The sequence below is a fragment of the Chenopodium album genome, chromosome 10 (genome assembly GCF_948465745.1).
Source record: "Chenopodium album chromosome 10, dcCheAlbu1.1, whole genome shotgun sequence".
Taxonomy (NCBI): Eukaryota; Viridiplantae; Streptophyta; class Magnoliopsida; order Caryophyllales; family Amaranthaceae; genus Chenopodium; species Chenopodium album.
Genome location: NC_137843.1, coordinates 36,380,497 through 36,398,862, shown reverse-complemented (window position 1 = coordinate 36,398,862; position 18,366 = coordinate 36,380,497). Strand labels below are relative to the sequence as shown.

The following is an 18,366-nucleotide window of genomic DNA, read 5'->3' as shown; positions in this document are numbered from 1 at the left end:
AGTGCTATATGCAGGGGCACAATATAGAAAAGTAAACTTAAGAGGGTTATCGGGTAGAAAAACCCTACAAAATTTGCACAATGCGCACACTCTATTCTCTCCTATGTCATTTTGGTGTCCTTTCTCAAATTTTGTTCGATTTTTCGATTTAACCTGTTGTATTAATGCTGTGGGTCAATCTGGAAAAAGGCCCATAGATGTCATGAGATTGATGAATATATCCTGGTGGCTGGGCATCACTTGCAACACCCATTGGGGTGGTGAATGATGGCATTACAATAATGATGGTAGATTGGTGGTACACTGATGATGCCAAATTGGGATTGTAGTATAGTACTGTTTATAATTAAGTAATTAAATCCATTGATAAACCCCAATCGACAATTTAGAATGAAGAAATTGTTATAATTGTAATTTCTTAAATCTCGCGCAAAGAAGCTTACAATCATCGTACAAAGACGTCATTTCACCAAGAAAAGGGAAGGAAGGAAAATTTAATACATCTCAAAATTCAGTCATCAATGATAAAAAGGAGCACCGCCCAATATCTATCTACATGAATCACCTATTCTTTTTTCTCCCAATCTACAAAACTATTATAACATGTAAGGAGAGCAGAAGAAATGCTCAACATCAGGGAGCAAGATAAAAACACCCACCCCAACAAGAATTACACGAATCATAATATTAGTCATCACAAACTCCGTCTACTTTCATGTCCATACATCTAGTATCTCCCAGATGAAGGTGGGGCAGGGGGCAATCGTGTTGGTGTGCGACGACTGTTTGAGCTTGAGCCAGATCCGCCATTTAGATCACCATTTTGGGCTGGATCACTGTACCGCCGACTGTGTGTCCTAGAGAAATCTGTCGGTCCATTAGCAGCAGCATCAAATGCACTTCTCCAATCTTCCCCAGCCCCTGATCCCCCTGTTCTGGGGCTGCTTTCTGCAGAATTGTAAAACAAAAACTTGAGTGACGTATTCTTAAAGCCTGAAGGCAACGTGCAACAATTTATCACAATAACAAATGTTCAAGAAACTAAAGAGCAAATTAGTACGCTGGAAGCATGACATAACATGTCATGGGGGCTGTGACAGGCAAAATGCACAATCCAATAATGACGAAGTTTTCCAAGGTTGTGCAATCAAATTTAACCATAACAGTATGGGACAGTTGAGTTAGAACCTTCCCACAAACATGTTTCAGATTATATCACAGTACACGCAGATACGCCTAATAGAAAAGTTTGCAACTGCAAAACCATTCAAATTGAGCGTGGAAAAACGGATTTCTCAAATCAAGTTGAGTTGGATCTTAATCGATAATTGATGAGTTAGTTTGATTCAGGTCAACTTCGGTGAAGTCAGATGAACTAATTATTCGTCAAAACCAATAATTATACTTCAAAACAAAAATTATTCATCAAAACAAAACTTTAGGATCAGTTTGGTTTAGAAGATCAATTTCAGTTCAGGTAAAGAGTAATTATACTTCAGGTATGGGGAAGTTTATTTTGGTTTGATTAAAAGGGGCTCGATAATTGATTATTCTATGACAATGCAAGTTTTGTGTAAAACATTTTAAGATCTTCGCCATGGGACTTTCAATACAAACATAGATCTGATTATCACTACAAGTACTTGCAAAATGGAATCTAATATAAAAGTGTGTATGGTATGGGCCAGGTTGGGTATGGCACAAGCGCTATCCACCACCCCACCATCCACTTACCCAAAATTAGGGCAGGTGGGGGAGGTATCCACACCTAACCCAAGTACCCAACCCATTATGATTTCACATATGGGTTTATCACAATTTTGGAAATTTTCTAAATTATGTAAGGAAGTAAAAGTTCAAGATACAATTTTCAATCCATATTTAGTTGTAATTAGACTATAGAATACCTCATTGGTGTGATTTTTAATAGCTTCCTGATATACATATTTGGCATGCTTGCAAGTAATTAGAGTGTAGAACAGCTCATTGATTTGGTTTTTTGAGCTTCCCAAGTTTCCAACAGACAGGATTATAGGAAAGAGGATGCAGTATGTTGGAAACTAATATACTATCATAAAAGAAACTCATGAATTACCTGCACCACTACCACCATCAGACCACCCATCTGACCGGTTATCATGGATGCTTAGTTGCCTCACAAGTTTTGATAGAATAGTTGACTGCTTTGTGTAACGTTCTCTTTTACGCTTCACATTTTGGTCTTCTTGAAGGAGTTCTTCAATCTTTGCAGAGCTCTGGCCACTGCGAGTAGAGCATTTTTAATACAAACCCATAAAAGATATAAAGAATATGAGGAAGGTCAATAATAGATATAACCGCAAACAAACATACACAGCGATTTAATGAGAGATAAATGAGAAAGAACGTATGAATATAAATTTTAGCACTAACCATCCAAATTTGCTGAACATTCATTTATTCATTTTTTCTACTTCCCATTTTTGTTATTTTTTCTTTATTCCTTTCTTTTATGGCACAAAAAAGTTATCATCATACTCATTTCTCTAAACATAGGTCCACTTATAATAGTATGCATGTCTCAAAACAACTTATCTTTCTTACCCAAAAGATCAACAAAGGGACCTATGGTCCACTAATTCTCTCGTAAGTCAATCATTGTTTTATAAAAATAAGGAAAATTTGTCCGGAAGGCACATATATGTTCACGATTTTGTCTGGAAGGACCTTACAAGTTTTGTTGTTTGGGGGTCCTTGAGGTCGGAATCCGACAATAATTAACTTTTTTCTCCGACGTGAACCTCTCACGTGACCTTAAAAAATGATCCCCTTTTATTTTTTTTCCACGATTTCCCTCCAATTCCTCCTCTCTTTTAATCCCCAAATGACAGAAATCATAATAAGGGAATTTGGGGGAAATCATGGAAAGAAAATAGGGTCATTTTTTAAAGTCACATGAGAGGTCAATGTCGGAAAAAAAATTCAATTATTGTTGGATTCCGGCCTCAAGGTCCCCCCAAACAACACAATCAACTTAAAAGGTCCTTTTAGACCACTTTAAACATATAAGATCCTTCCAGACAAAATAGTAAACATATATGTCCCTTCTAAATAAATTTTCCTAAAAATAAAAACATTATAATTCTTTAGCGATAATTCAAACTACAAGAAATTTTTAAAAAATGACAAGTTTGTAAAAACAACCCTAACTTTAATAGAATTGAACATACACACTTGTATTTTCACGTAAAAAAATGAATTCAGGCCCAATTAAAAAAAAAATAAATAAAAAAAAAAAACAAAAAATAAAATAAATAAAAATAAAAACAAGTGTGTCCTGTTATATTCCAAATCCTAATTCAAGGTTACATCTTTTATGACAGTATCTGGTCATCGTACATTATCATGATGCCCAGGCTCCACAGAACCTATATACCTAAGCAACCAACTGTTCCATCGTAGTAGTCTAGAGAACATCTATTAGATGGGCATTAATATTCTTTAAGAGCACAAGAATCCTCTAAAAAATGTCACCATTGTCCACCATAATACGAAATTCATACCCAGTCAGAGCTGATCCACTACATTGTCTTTATTTTCCAGGTTATATTACAATTCATACTCCACTATCTATTAAAAAAAAAAAGAAGGTTCTTATTTAGAATTTTTTTCCGGAGACGATCACCGTGAAAGTAGTAACATTTTGAGACGGAAGGAGTTTGAGATTTCTACCAATCCGACAAGAATAAGCCTTACAGCCAGGTATCTTAGCCATTAATAAATCTTTGGTATACTTAACCATCCTTTATTTGGGTCTCAAATAAAGTCGGGTATCTTAGCCATTAATAGAAATGCTCACACATCTTCATTTAATCATCTCCAATTTATACTCAAGTAAAATTTTCAACAGCTATCACTTAACAGAAATCACAAGTCAGATTATTTAGTTTTTAATAACCACTAAAGGCAAAATATTACATCTTTATTTTTCCCCTTTTTTTTTATACTTCCAATAGTTTTACTTTCACACTGTTCATATATCCCACTTTGACTAGCTTTGATAATTTATACCTCCTCTGTTTTTTTTTTTAAGCTACATCACTTTGCAGATTGCGGACTCCTTGGAAATTATTGGAGAGAGAGAGAGAATAAAAAGAATGAACCCATGCGATGGGAGAGAGAGAGAGTGTGTGTTTATTGACTAAAAAGAAAAGTGATGCAGCTAATTTGAAACTTCTATTTTAGGAAAGTGGTGCAACTAAAAAGAATGAAGGAAGTAGTTAAGAAAAAATATAGTCATGTGGGATCTTGTTTGATTCATCTCAATTCATACTTTAATAATATCAAAATTTTATAATATTTACGTATTGGTAATTAGATATATTAGTGATTGAAATTAGGCATTGGCAAACACGAAATGAGAAGTGTAGCAAGTAATAAATAAATAAATAAAAACCAGAGGATGTATATAAGAAACCACGAAGTAGGCCTAACCTTATGGAACTATACAATTGATTAAGCATGTCCTCTTTGGCTTTCTCCACTTGGCAAAGAACAACAGCCTGTTCAATAGCCAAAAAGTCAATAAGAGGGGATGAAAACATGTCAGGGTGGAAGTTAAGTGAAAACGAGGGATGAATTCTGACTTTTGGCACATTTGCAGCAAGGCTGTTTAGAACAGCTTCGACATATCCACGCACTTCCTGAGACATCCAGCGAAGCTCCTCTTCAGGGTCTGCAGGTCTTCTTGCCATTGTATCCTAAACCATTGTATTAATTAGCAAAGTTTATACAATCCAATTACTGCAGCAAGCAGCCAAAAACTGTAATATTTTTCTTAAAACTACTCATAGCGCGAATGGCTAGATAATCCAAGGAAAATGGGGGAGAATCCCAAGTTGCATACACATCTCACTCATTCTGTCACTGTTTATCATGAAGTATCACAGCTCCGTCACGCGTAAACAAGAGAAATAGGGTGAATAATGTCACCTTACTGAGTAAGGCTTAAAAGCTTCTTCAATACAACTACCCAGAGATGAATAAGCTTCTTCACAACAAATCCTTCTGATTTTGAATTACCCTTTTTACTTCCCTCTATCCCAGCATAGTTCATAAGTACACTGATGGTCACTTTCTTAGGTGAATAGTAGCGATTCCTTTATTTACAATACAATGATTCATAAAAAGGATAAGGCAGCCTAACAAAACCTAAAGCTCTAACAAGTGTCAAATTTTCTGAACATATGATTTGCAAGGATTTCCAGTGAAATAAAAGTTAAACCACCAGCTTGTAAAATGCAAAACAACCCTACCCCCCCCCCCCCCCCCCACCCACACAGTCCAGATAAACAATATAAGAAAAGGAAGATAAAATGGAGAGTGAAACTTACTAGGGAACCATCAGAATGACTTTGACGCATCTGTAGTCCAGGTTCACCCATTCCTTGACCACTTTTAAGTACTGCAATATTCTTCAACTTGTTCAACCACTCAACCTTATCAGCCACACTCTCCGCTTTCAACAACACAGCACTATGTGCTGCACAGCAAAGGAACAGATTCTTATAGAGCCAAACTTGATCGATGAACCATATTTGAAAACAAACATACTATGCTTTCCAAACCTTTAAGAACAGTCTTGTATGGTACTTTGCTCGTCAACTTGAATGTTAGGCTGGGACCTTTATCTGGACCATTTGACTTTTTATCCTTAGAACTTTTTGGGGGTGCATCTTCCTCGTCAGAAATTTCTTCAATTTGACACTCCTGAAAAGTCATTAGCAATTTATCATTTGATGGGCTGGTGGCAAGAGATCAAGCAAATGTAATTCTGCTGGCTAACATGATATTAAGTAGACACATTCTAGATTTAACAGTATGTTGTCATGTGAGAAAGAAGATTGTATCTCATCTTTGCATTTTTTGTAAAACATTAATTAAATAATGTGGCAGCTATAGCTTTTTATTTGCACTTAACTACAATTTTTGCTAGTAATTTGTTTGAATAATTTTGATAAATTAAACCCTTTAAGTCAATTTGAGAAGTTTTATAATTACACTTGGAATTTTCATGTCTTTCTTGTTGCAAGTGTTCCAGTTAGAAGCTCCTCTTGGAAACAAAATTGCTTAGTGATGGTCTCTACATCTTCTAATGAAATTACTCAAGCCAATTTAATTGAAGCTTAATGTACCCTCTAATTTGAAAGCTATTATTTTCCTTCTTTCTTTGCATTTTATTATATATATAGTAATTGCAGCCTTTTGGCCTGTTTGTTTGGTAGATGTGGGTGCTCTAGAAAGCGTTAGTAGCAGCGTCAATGCATTTCAGACATCTTATTACCTCCATTTATGAAGGTGTCTTGATTCTAGTTTCTAGTAGTACTTTAACTCACCCTCATCGTGGTTATTGTCTTTACTTTTAATTCTTTTATTATCCTTATTATTTTATATAGAAAAAACAGTTTGCATCTTGATATAATACATCAATTTCATACATTGAAAGCCAAACAAGATCATAAGCACAGATCTATAACATTTAGTTATATTGGATATCTAGAATATTTGGTGTGAGCATATCCAACTCCACCTTAAAACCCCATACCTTGTGGGTTTGAAGTATGAGTTTAGAAATTGAAATTTTTTTAGGCAAACGCTAGGTATGGGATTTAGCCATATGAAGCTCGTAAGTTATTTATGTGAACCAAACACCCCTTAATGACTTTATATCTTTAATATAGGTTTGGATTCTTCTATACCCGATTACCCATACCATGTGTTTGGTTCAATATTTTTTCAATTATGTTGCCTAGATGCCCCACTCTCAAAATCCTCTAAGTATTGGGTTCAAAACCCTATAGGGTGATGAATTAATTTTTAAATTAAAACATTGTTTGCACAGTTTTTTATGCTTTCAATAATAGTGCCATATTGCCTTCATTTCCAACACTAAATGTCTCAACCTAAGTTATGTAACTAAACCTATGTAAATTAGCTACCTTTGAATTCCACTACCCTCCCACATCAACCCCTTTCACCCATCAACAACTATTGTTGCAACAACAACCGCCATAGCCAAAAAATTGTATATTCTACAAATTATGACTTTTAGTTGAGTCTTTAAGGAAAGACAATGTACTATGTTCTAATGTTGATGGCTTTTAAAAAGTTACTTAAAACCTTTCCAATGCTTTTGGCGGTGAGTTTAACAGTTTGGAGCATTTTGGTGGTGATACATTTTTATATATAAATATATAAATATATAAAGTCAGCAGCAAATTCTATTAAGTATGACTTATCTCAAACCATGAGTGTAGTGCCTGATCCTATACATATTACCCAAGGATAAACCTAACATCCACGAAAAGATATGACATGAAACTATGGCATTCAGTATATATAATCATTTCTAAGGCCTTTAAATGTTTAAGACTTTCCATGCAGGAGCTATTAGGCAAAAAAAATAGCCCGGAGACTACCACAAAAATTCAACAGCAGATTCCTAGCCAAAAGTACAAAAAATACTAACAGTTCATAATAATCGTATCAGTGCTTCTTTTACCTCCAAAGTGATCACACCACGAAAATGTCTTTCTTCTTGTTTCTTTGTGTATCCAAGCTGCAAGAAATAGACATAAAATATCAATCAGCCCATTCATTGAATTTACATTTTACTTTAGTGTGCCTATGTATGCAATCAAGACTCAACACTCAAGATTCACCAAAATTATCCTACTACTAAAAGCTGTAAACAAGATCACATATACTGAATAAAAGATAAATTCCAACTTACAATGAATTACATTTATGGAAATATATGTTAATATTTATACCCCAGAAAATGGGCGCTTTAAACAGAAATACGGTCACATTAAATGAAAACAAAAGATGTTACATTTTCCTATAAGCTAGAAAAGAGCTACTTCAGATACAAATATAAAGTACATTAAATATTTGCCAGAACTGGAAAACCAAATTACATTTAGCATCACAAGGTTACTTTAAATATAGAAAGGATTATTTCCATGAAAAAAAAAAAAAAAAAACGCTATTTTTGCTTATAAGTTAGAGAAAGGTTAATTACTCAGCCAAAAAAACGTAGAAAGTAACTAGGAGCAAAGATTTAATAAAACAACACTAACTCAGCCAACAAAAACTTTCAAAGCACCACCAAATCTTTGCACAAGAGACCACTACAGCAACAAAGACAGAAGTTAAGGATATACCAACCTTTTTAGTTTTTTCATTCAACACAAACCATCGTCTACTCCAACTGTTAGTCTTTGCGCTCTTCTTCAATAAGAAACCTGAATTACAATTAAATTTAAGTACCACATTATATGATCCAAAGCATTATAAAGTGCATCCATGCTATGGGTACAGTATCATGATCATGTAAGACAATTCAACTATTGAAGTTGTCGCAATTTCTTAATGATCAATGGTATAAATGGTATGGCATTCAAGAAAGGTTTTAATTTTTTAAAAAGAGAACTTATTCTTAGAATTTCTTTTCTTTATCCCCCAAAAGTGTCTAACTTGATCCAACATGTCTTTATCTTCCAAGCACTCAACTATTAGATTGGCCAAAGGCTATGTTCAGTGATCATGATCTGAATTTTTCTGCCACGATCTACTTTCCAGATTTGACTAAACTTTGAGTTTGAGCATGATGTAAACTAATTTTTAAAATAAAATATTGTCAAATAAGATGTCTAAACTTGTATTCACATGTATGGTGTACCTTCCAATTTTTTTTATTCATGGAATAAAAGATATTTAGCAATAAGTAAACACAAATTAAAAGAGTTAGGTCTGATCTGACCCAATGATTAATGAAAATAAGCATAAATAGCTTATATAAGCAGAACTAAACATAACCAAACATAGAATAAACTTTGCTATCCTCTTACACTGTTTTATTTATTAATTTGTATTTTGCAAAATTAAGTTATTCTCTAGAGGCCTTTGAACAAATAGTATATGCAAGGAACCAAATTGCCCTCCACCTAACACATCTGTCCAACCCTGCCACCCAACCACATTTGTGAAACATCAAAATTCAAAACAAATATCATCCCCTCAGCCTCCACCTTCTCCTTCTGCCTTGCCTCTCTGCACATCTATCAAATCCTAAAATAAGCACCAAAACCACCCATACACCTCCATTAACAACTCATTGCTTTCCCCCAAGTACTATCAACTTTTTCCAACTCCAACCTCCTAATCTCAAACAATTGCTTCTTAGTTATTACCCTAAACCCTAAACACTACTAGTACCATTCTTTAATATTCTTTAAACTTAGGCCATGTTCATTTAATCTTACAAAATAATATTCAGTAACAATAATATCAGGTAAAATTAAGTTCAATTCAATAAAAATCATTAACTTTAAAGAAGAAATATAATAGAGAATCTAAAAAATATAATTTCATTTCAACAAAAATAATTTCAGTTCAATAAAAATTAATTTCAGTTCTGTAAGAATAATTTAAGTAAAGCAAAAATAATTTCAGTTCAGTATAAATTATATCAGTTCAACAAATATAAGGTGCACTGAACACCCCAAGAACTCATGCTAATCAAGTTTATTCAAAAATAAATGTCGGGGAAACCTGCAGTTATCTCTCCCTCGGGCCCAGCAGTCTTCACACCAGAACCCTCTTGTACCTCTTTGTCTTTGTCTTTCTCTTTATCAGATTTTGAATCCTTCATTGATTTAGAGTTCCCACTTTGTTGGCTGCTTGTCTGAGGACTTGTTGCCTAAATAAGAAAAGACTTCAGAATGTTAAGGCAAAAATTGGCACACTAAAATTAACAAAACATGTATCTGTGCTCAAACATCATGAAAATTTAAAAATAAATAAATAAAACACAAAACAAAACAAAAAATCAAACCAGATAGAGTTCCTACCCTATTCAACATTGATTGCTCTGCTTCCGACCCTTTCTTGGAAGATCTGCTCTTTACCTCCTCTTCACGTCTTTGCCTCTCCATCCTAGCAGCTCAAAAGAATCAAAGAAATAATGGGTCAGGGTAGACTAAAATGCGTGGATGCAAATATCAGCTTAACTTTAGTGACCAGAACTACATTCAAATTATAATAAGGTCATTAGTAAATATTAGCCTGAATTCATGTAAATGGTTATGACAGTAACATCTGGATAGGGTACAGAGCAAATCACTTATCAGCTAAAAGCTATCCACCCATACAAACAGTGATTAACTAGTGGCTAATCTATAGACCCTATACAATTTGATGGCTTCAAGAGAAATTCAATAGTGAAGGTAGTGATGGGGCATTAAAGGTCTTAGCACTTGGTCAAATAAAGATGGTCATATCATAGCTTGAAGTTCTCTTTCAAAACCATGCATATGAGTCATACCACACAATTTGTAAAATCAAAGAAAATAAAAAAAATAAAGGATTCAACACTGATCATTTGTTCTCATAGTTTGTGCCCATAGCTATAGCCTATAGAGCCTAGCAATGAAATAACAATATACAGCCAAGCTATCTCATCCAAGGGTTGTATTTCAGTGCTTTCTCCCCTTACTTCCCCTTCCTCCCAACCTCCATATCAAGAAGTGGGCCTTTATTGCCCAGACACTTTTCTCAACATTATGTTTAGACAGTCATTAGAATGAAACTGATATTGATGTCATGAACATACCGTCTCTGCACCAAACGAATAAAGTGTTGTGGTGGAACAAAGGCACGCTCCATATCTACTAGGTCAACTACCATTTGCTTTGCTTTGCCTTTAAACACATCAAGTGCAGAGCTTGCAATTGCGATTACCTGTTCCAAAATTATTAAAATGAGAAAGTGTGAGGCAATTCCTGTAACTTCTAAAATTGTTAACACCCATTATATTTTCCACATAATTTAGAAATGTCTAAAAATCCAGATTATAATAAAAATACAAAGGCACACATTACCTCTCTTTTAAATGGTGGGTACCTTCCAAGACCCGGTGTGGCATTTGCAGATTGAGAAACAATATCCACCAGTACATGATGCACCTTTTAATAATATTACCAATGAATCAATAAACAGAATGGATAGGTTGAAAGTGAAAGAAATTTGGCATACCCAACTGATGGCGAACTAGTAATAATCAGTTAATTAAGTGAAGGACGGACATAAACGGATGAGGTTATTGCAAATTCATAACCCGCGGGGGGCGGCAAATTATTGCATGACAATTCACATAGAAAGCCAAACTAAAGTGAATCCTAAACAAATTGAAGTAAACAAGGTATATGCAATACATAATATTCATGAGCATGTTCACCTCATCAACACAAAGCCGTGATGGTTCTTTAGCCATTTCAAGGACACTCTTTATCAAAGATCTCAGCCCCTTTTCAGGAGATATAAGATAGGGTTGGTAACCATCTGCTTCTAGAACAATCTGATAGAACAGAAATAATAGAAGGAAAACAAATTAGTATATATCTAAATTCTACACAATATTAAAACACTAAAAGATTTTTTTTTTTCTCTTTTTTCTGGTAAACCAAATTCAAGTGAAGGGCAATACCCTTTTGACATTGTTAATATCAAAGTGTCGTTCCAACGGAAGCTGCTTTATCCTGTTAGGAAAATTTCCCTCGAAACTGGCAACAATCTTCCACCCATTGCCCTAAGAACGTAACAACGCAGTTTGAATTAGAAGGCAGCTCTAACAAATATTTATGTCAGAAATTGTGTCAACACATCAAATACCAAGGGAGGTGATGCCATGCAACACAATTGACTCCAGCAAAATGAAAATTATATTATACCTCACCACCAGTGACATGCCTCAAAAATTTTTCTTCAAATTCACGACAAAGTTCCAGTGCCAAAGCTCTCGTACCTTCAGGGCTAGAAACCATTGACTCACCAAGTTTCACTAGTTCATCCTGAACTATCTGGGACTTGCCTTGAAGTCTATAAAATTTAATAAACCACAATAATAAATAAGTAGATAATAATAAACACAATAATGGGTCAATTAAGGCATGGAACCGCTCCACTGCTAGTCGGCTCTAAAGAGCACTTTTTGATAACTTACTGCTCTTTGTACTCACTATAATCAACTTTCTAAATTATTCAACAAAAAACTGCCTACAGTCCTTAGCTTTTTACCCTCATACAAAGGCCAACTTTCAGGAGGTAAAGCACCTTTTTGTAACTACTTAACTATTTACTTACTTCCTCAGTTCCTAAATATTGTACTCACTTTCTGTTTTGGATGTTTTATACTTAACTGATCCCTTAGTATTGGAAAATTAAGAAACTAGTTTGTTTCCTTAACAAAGAGGACCATAAGCAATGGCTGAAAGAGTTTACCCAGAAAGAATACTAGGAAGCCTGACTTTCATACGGTTGCGTATTTGTGCAGCCAAAGATTCTACCAAAGCTATTCTACCAAGCTTGCCTTGGGGAGCCCCGGTTAAGATAGACTTGAGGCTCTCAGTTTCAGCTCGCCAAGCAGTTTCTAAGGAGTTCTCGGACCCAGCAGTTCCAGAAGCAGTAGCTATTGACACTGACTGACCAATTAAAGCAACCCATGGCATATCAGCGGTGCTTCTTGGTCCCTGACCTGACAACAAGGCCTGGACAGCAGCAAGGGCTTTAGGCTCTGAGGCAGCTTGATCTATTTTGCTGATTACACCAATAGTTCTCGTTCCTACAATCAATTAAAATTTGAAAGACTGAGCTATATAACAAGGAAAGACCAACACAAAAGGCAAGTGTCTAATGCAGCACTATTCTCAAACTTGCCTTCTGCATCATGCTCCTTGGCAAGTCTAAGACCTCTTGCTGAAGATACTTCTGGTGCCTGAGAAGCAGGAATTACCACCAACAAAATTGCGTCGCTGTGCGCCACATAGTCACTGACCTAATGTAAGATAGATCAGGAGATTAAGGCCATTCACCCAATACAGAGTAACAAGCAAGTTAGAAAAAGATGCATAGTACTACTAATTATTGGCTCAAACACATAATTTAAACATTACACTACTCACCATAGAATCGTCCACAATCCGTTGATCCAACCCAGGCAGATCAATCAATTTCAAAGGTGGAGCTGAACAAATAAATACAAAATCGTCAAAAAGAGGCCCAACAAGAAAAAACCAAAGGACAATCTCCATGACATCAAAACTATCTTATCTCTGTACTTCAGTAGTCCAGTCTCTTGAACTTGCAACATAGGCCCAAAGGATATATTATAATTTAGGGCCTCTATTACCACATGAATAAAGTTCACCTTCACAAATTTGACAAGGACTAAAGCCAAGAAACAGAAAACTAAAATACTAAAACAATTCCAGGCTGGAAGCCTACATTCGATACCAACCAGGAGAAGAGGCCAAAGGTAAACATAACCTGTACTCGTACGCAGCTTCAAGTAAATCTCATCACGAGTCTTTCCTGATGAGCCCTTGCTGAGCCTATCCTGAAGAGAATGCCTAAGAGCACCTGTTAAGAACCAATATGGTAAAAAAATAAAAAATAAAAAAAAAAAAGGTTAATTGCAAGAATTTTGTTTATTATTATGACTTGTATACTAAAACCATAAGTTAGAGTAAGCAATCAGGTTTTATTTGGTTGAGTAGCCTTACTTGCAGACACCTGCTGAGTTTTATTGTCAATTTGCAAAACAATGGATTTGCTGCTTAAAGAACCATCTCTATTTAATTCAATGCTTATGGGAGCCCGTGTAGCTCCATTTTCACCAGTTGGCTATCCAAAAATAAATAAATAAAGATTAAAAAAAATACAACAAACATGCATTTAGTTTTGAGCGGAAAAATAAATAAATAAATCACTTCTTACTGAAATTTCTTACCAAAACAGGATGCCCAATCAGACTATTCAAGACTGCTGATTTACCTGCACCCTGGACATTTATAAAAAGAAAAAACTCTGTACTCAATGAACACCCCAAAAGAAAAGGGAAAAACCAGCAACAAACTTTAACTATTTAACCATCAAGATACTAACATCAAAATCATCATGTGTTATCTTGGCAAAAAATAATTAGAAAGCATCTAATATATGGTGGTTCACAAGTAATTAATAATAAAAAAAAAATATAATAGTTTTTTATTCTATCACACAGTGCAGAAAGATAAAATGGAAATCTTGATACAGAGTTTCCTAATTCAATTATCGCATTCATTTCATTTTCTCATTCCCGGAACATTCACACTCAATGGAAAATACTTAAAATTAACAGGAGTCATTAGCATTCAATTAAAGTCCAAAGGTACTCCAGTCCTCACTAAATTTGAGGTCTTTTTGAAATCCATTGAGCAAGACGAGTTGTCATTAATGTTAAGGGCAGCATCTAAGGCTTATATGCCTAAAATTCTAGAATCTCAAAAAACATGAGACCCAAAATAGCAAATATTGTAACAAGTCACCCTTATAGAGGCATCAGCTTGAGTAGAATCAAAAAACTACTAAAGCAGGTGAAAAGCAAAAACTTTAATAGAGTTCTAAGAAGATGATTCTGAACTAGTGAAAGTTTGTGATAACATAAGGTGATAAGGTGGTAGAAGCCAGAATATGGTGGTGCAACTGAACAAAATAAATAACTTAAGGCAACAAGTGCTAGTGATTCGAATCAAATAGGTGATGGATTCTTTTATTTTCATCATATATCATAAGTTCACGTTCAATGCTAGAAGCAATAAAATTGTTTAATTATGCCTCAAATAAAACGCATGCAGTGTTTCAAAATAATCATGTAAAATCAACTATACATGTTAAGTCACTCGCTTTTTATTAGACCTTTGCTACAATTATCTATATTTTTACAAATAATTTCTGAGTTTGAACGATGCAGTCAGACCATCATGAAGATACAAATACCAATTTCTACCTACCACTCAACCAAATGTTCTTTGTCCCTTTAATGAGGATTAAATAGTCCTTACAATGATCTACTGCCGTATCAGCATGAAATGCCCATCAACTTTGGGAAGGAATATGAATTCGCCAAAAGGGGCAAATCAACATTAATTAAGTGATGAAACATAGATGATCCATTCTATGAGGAATATTAATATCTTATTTACTGGCTGATCCAGATGAATATATTAAAATACTTCTGTACACTGCCAAAATAAAAATACCTTTGTTTCATATGTGCAACAAAGGCATTTACACTGACTCCTAGGCAAAATTTGTTTGCAAGTGTTAGACGGTGAGAGAAAGATATATATGTATGTGATGAGGAGAAGGATGGAGAGAAATGACAACTTTAAAAGAAAAGAAAGCATTTGTTGCACATAATGTTTAACATCCATTTTTAATAAATGTTGCACATAATATGAAAAGGAGGTAGTACATGAAAAAAACTCATACATACATGTGCCTTTTCCACCTCATTTCATCATAAACCCATTTCAAAAATGAAATCCTAAATCAGATATTTCTCTTATTTCTAGCTCTAAACAATGGAAAAAGGATTAAACAAAAATTAAAACAAAAAAAGCTATTTATAACCAATGCCAAAATTATAGACACCTATGTTAGTGCAGCAGAGCGGATCCATGGTTCAGAAACAAAATCATAAACCACATTATAATTCTATAGTATAGAGAATAGAGAGTGCTCTGATGAATTAAAAGAGAAGGCAATTTTGATCATAAGCTGAATCACTTTAAACTGAAGCTCGTGTAAAGCTAACAAAAGTAGCATCATAAACACTAGTGCCGATAAAGCCGCCTACTATCCATTACTAATGATTTGCAGTCGACACGATATAAAGCACGCACGCAATGCCTAACTACGATTCTCTATCAATTGTAAGACAGCCAATTAATCCTTAACCAATCTGCATAATGCAATAAACACCGAGACTATCTCAAATCTTGCATTCAGTCACGAATCATAGTGTCAGCATCATCATAGATCATATCATCAAAAAATCCAAAAATCTGACAGTTAATTCATCAAAATCACACTTTTTTCATATCAGAATCCACAAAGGCAAATCAAGAACTAGATCTCAAGCATTTAGCAAGTAAAAAGCGAGGCCAAAAGCAGCAAATCGAAGAAATTGAATAGCAACTTACGACATTGCCAAGCGCAACAACATTGAGGAAAGTAGAGTTCCGACGAGACGACGATGCCGAAGCAGAAGTATCATCCACATCTTCATCAGCAAGCACAGAAGCTGCTTGACGCATCGCATCAGAAAGCTGCGACAATTCTTCGATCGCCTCCATTTGAGTTTCTTTCTTTCCTCTTCAAATTAAAACAAAATGAAATGAAATCGAATCTAAGAAAAAAGCAAAGTGGAAGAGATCGAAGAAAAAGAGTAGATCCAGAAATGAGAGGAGAGAGAGAAACCCTGGGGAGATTTGATTTTGGAGGAGGAGATCGGTAGAGAGAGAAAATTCAAATTGGGGGTTTTGGAATTTCAAACTTTTTTCAAGTTTTTCAGTCAGATTGAAGGGGTGGGGATGGAAGAGTTTTGAGGTGCGGTGATTATGATGAAATATACCCAACAACAACACCAACTTGCTGACGGAGCAGATCTTATTTTACAGGGTTGCTAATTATGTTTCGGTAACTTAGCCGTGTGTAAATAACACTTGTATTTTAAGGGTTTTTTTTTTTTGAAATAACCCCAAACTATTTTTCTTGTCTTACTAATAATCACCAATTTTTTATTTGTTTTAGTTTTATCACCTACTTTTTCTAATTAACACCTGTATTTTAAGGGTTATTTGTTTTATCACCGATTTTTTCCTCTCCTTCCCCTCAAAAAAACCTACTATTTTTAAAAACATTAAATTTTCCCACTAAATTATTCAATCCCTCACCGCCTCACGCATAACATCATTATTGAGGCCTCGAATCTCATGTTTGATTGTTATTTTTCAACAAACATTAAAATTGGGTTAAGGAAAATCTTGTTAGTCAATTCAACATAATTCAAGTTCACACGAGATAATTTGGGGCTATTTCAAATTTGGTTTAGGGTTTATCTCAAATTTGGGGAATTTTTCAAATTGATATAATTTTCTAAAATCCCAAAGCACATATGAACCCTAATTCTTCATAATAATAAGAAAATAATTTATTTTAACGCCACAAAAATTTTTAAAAATTAGCTTTTACCATCACTTAATTGATTCATGGATGGAATCCGTTAGTGGGGTCCATAATACTTGCGTGTCAGCATATTATTGGAAGAAAATAATAAAAATAAATAAATAAAACAAAAACTCTAAACTAATCCTGCGACCGCATCCATACCGCCGGCTGGGCGATACCGACCACTGCCCCACCCAAACACCCCCGTTCCCAGCCCCAACCTCCGGATTTTCCGTCGTCTCCATTCCCCGTCACTAAAACCGGCAACCCTACCCTAACGACCACTAAACACGGGTGGCCGTTTTTCGAACCACCCAAAATCGCCAACCAAAAACGATTGCTAAGGGTCGAAAACGACTGGTTTATGGGTTGAAATCGACCACTTATGCCGTAAACCGGTTGAATTCGACCCTTAATGACCGTTATTGGTGGTCGGTTTTGGGTTGGTTGAAAAACGATCGGCTGTTTTAAGCGGTTGTTGGGAGGTTTTATCGGTCTTAGGAGGGGGAAATAGAGGGGAATGAGTATGCAGTGGCTGGGGCTGGGAATAGGGGTGTTTGGGTGGGGTAGTGGTCGGCGCCGCCGTGCCAGCAGTGGGGATGGGTTGGTTAGGTTAGTTTAGGGTTTTTGTTTTTGTTTTTATTTTTAATTTTTATTTATTTTTTTCTAAACTAATATAACGACACGTGGCACAATAGACCCCACTTAACGGATTTTTGGACAGTAATAGTTAAGTGGTGGTAAAATCAAATTTTTTTTAAGTTTTGATGGTGTTAAAATAAAAGTTTTTTTTTTTTTTTTTTTTTGTAGTGTTAAAATTCGTTTTTGCGTTTTTTTGTGGTGTTAATTCAAAATTTCCTAATAATAATAGTGTTAACCCTCAACTCACTTGGGCAATTGATTGCATCAAACAGCTTGTCAAACTCCCTAATTTAGTTTTCAAGATTGGTTGGGTCTTCCTTTTCCAAGTAAATAGGTGGTTTGGCTGCAGCAACTCTCTTAAAAACTTTACTATAAGAGTCAAGGTTAGAATTTCGGTTTCCTTGGTTCACCACTTTCGTGATGTTTTCAATGATATGGGTTAGCTTTCTAAGGACCTTCCCTACTTTGGACCAGTGCGCTTACTTCCCATTTGGTTTCTCATCCTTGCAGACATACTTCTTGGGTATAATTATCATACTTTAAATTAAAACAAGTTCTACTCACATGAGCATTTAATTCACTTAATAACATATAGAAAATTTCAATAAATAACTTCATTTCTTTAATAATCAA

At 34.9% G+C, this 18,366-nt stretch overlaps 1 protein-coding gene across 1 annotated transcript; it reads right to left on the bottom strand.

Annotated features, from left to right (window-relative positions):
- Nucleotides 1-379: 379 nt before the first annotated feature.
- LOC145562419 (dynamin-2B-like) lies at nucleotides 380-16,487 on the bottom strand. Its single transcript, XM_081622692.1, has 23 exons — nucleotides 16,342-16,487; nucleotides 16,065-16,236; nucleotides 13,829-13,879; nucleotides 13,602-13,722; nucleotides 13,366-13,458; nucleotides 13,002-13,063; nucleotides 12,757-12,874; nucleotides 12,322-12,661; nucleotides 11,772-11,919; nucleotides 11,528-11,629; nucleotides 11,279-11,398; nucleotides 10,923-11,006; nucleotides 10,655-10,782; nucleotides 9,894-9,978; nucleotides 9,595-9,742; nucleotides 8,209-8,285; nucleotides 7,541-7,597; nucleotides 5,607-5,748; nucleotides 5,373-5,521; nucleotides 4,626-4,739; nucleotides 4,474-4,541; nucleotides 2,096-2,262; nucleotides 380-948 (listed from the first exon to the last, which is right to left on the bottom strand). Exons 2-23 carry the CDS (start codon nucleotides 16,215-16,217, stop codon nucleotides 728-730), a joined length of 2,748 nt encoding a protein of 915 aa, XP_081478818.1. The 5' UTR covers nucleotides 16,218-16,236; nucleotides 16,342-16,487; the 3' UTR covers nucleotides 380-727.
- Between the last annotated feature and the right edge of the window lie 1,879 nt (nucleotides 16,488-18,366).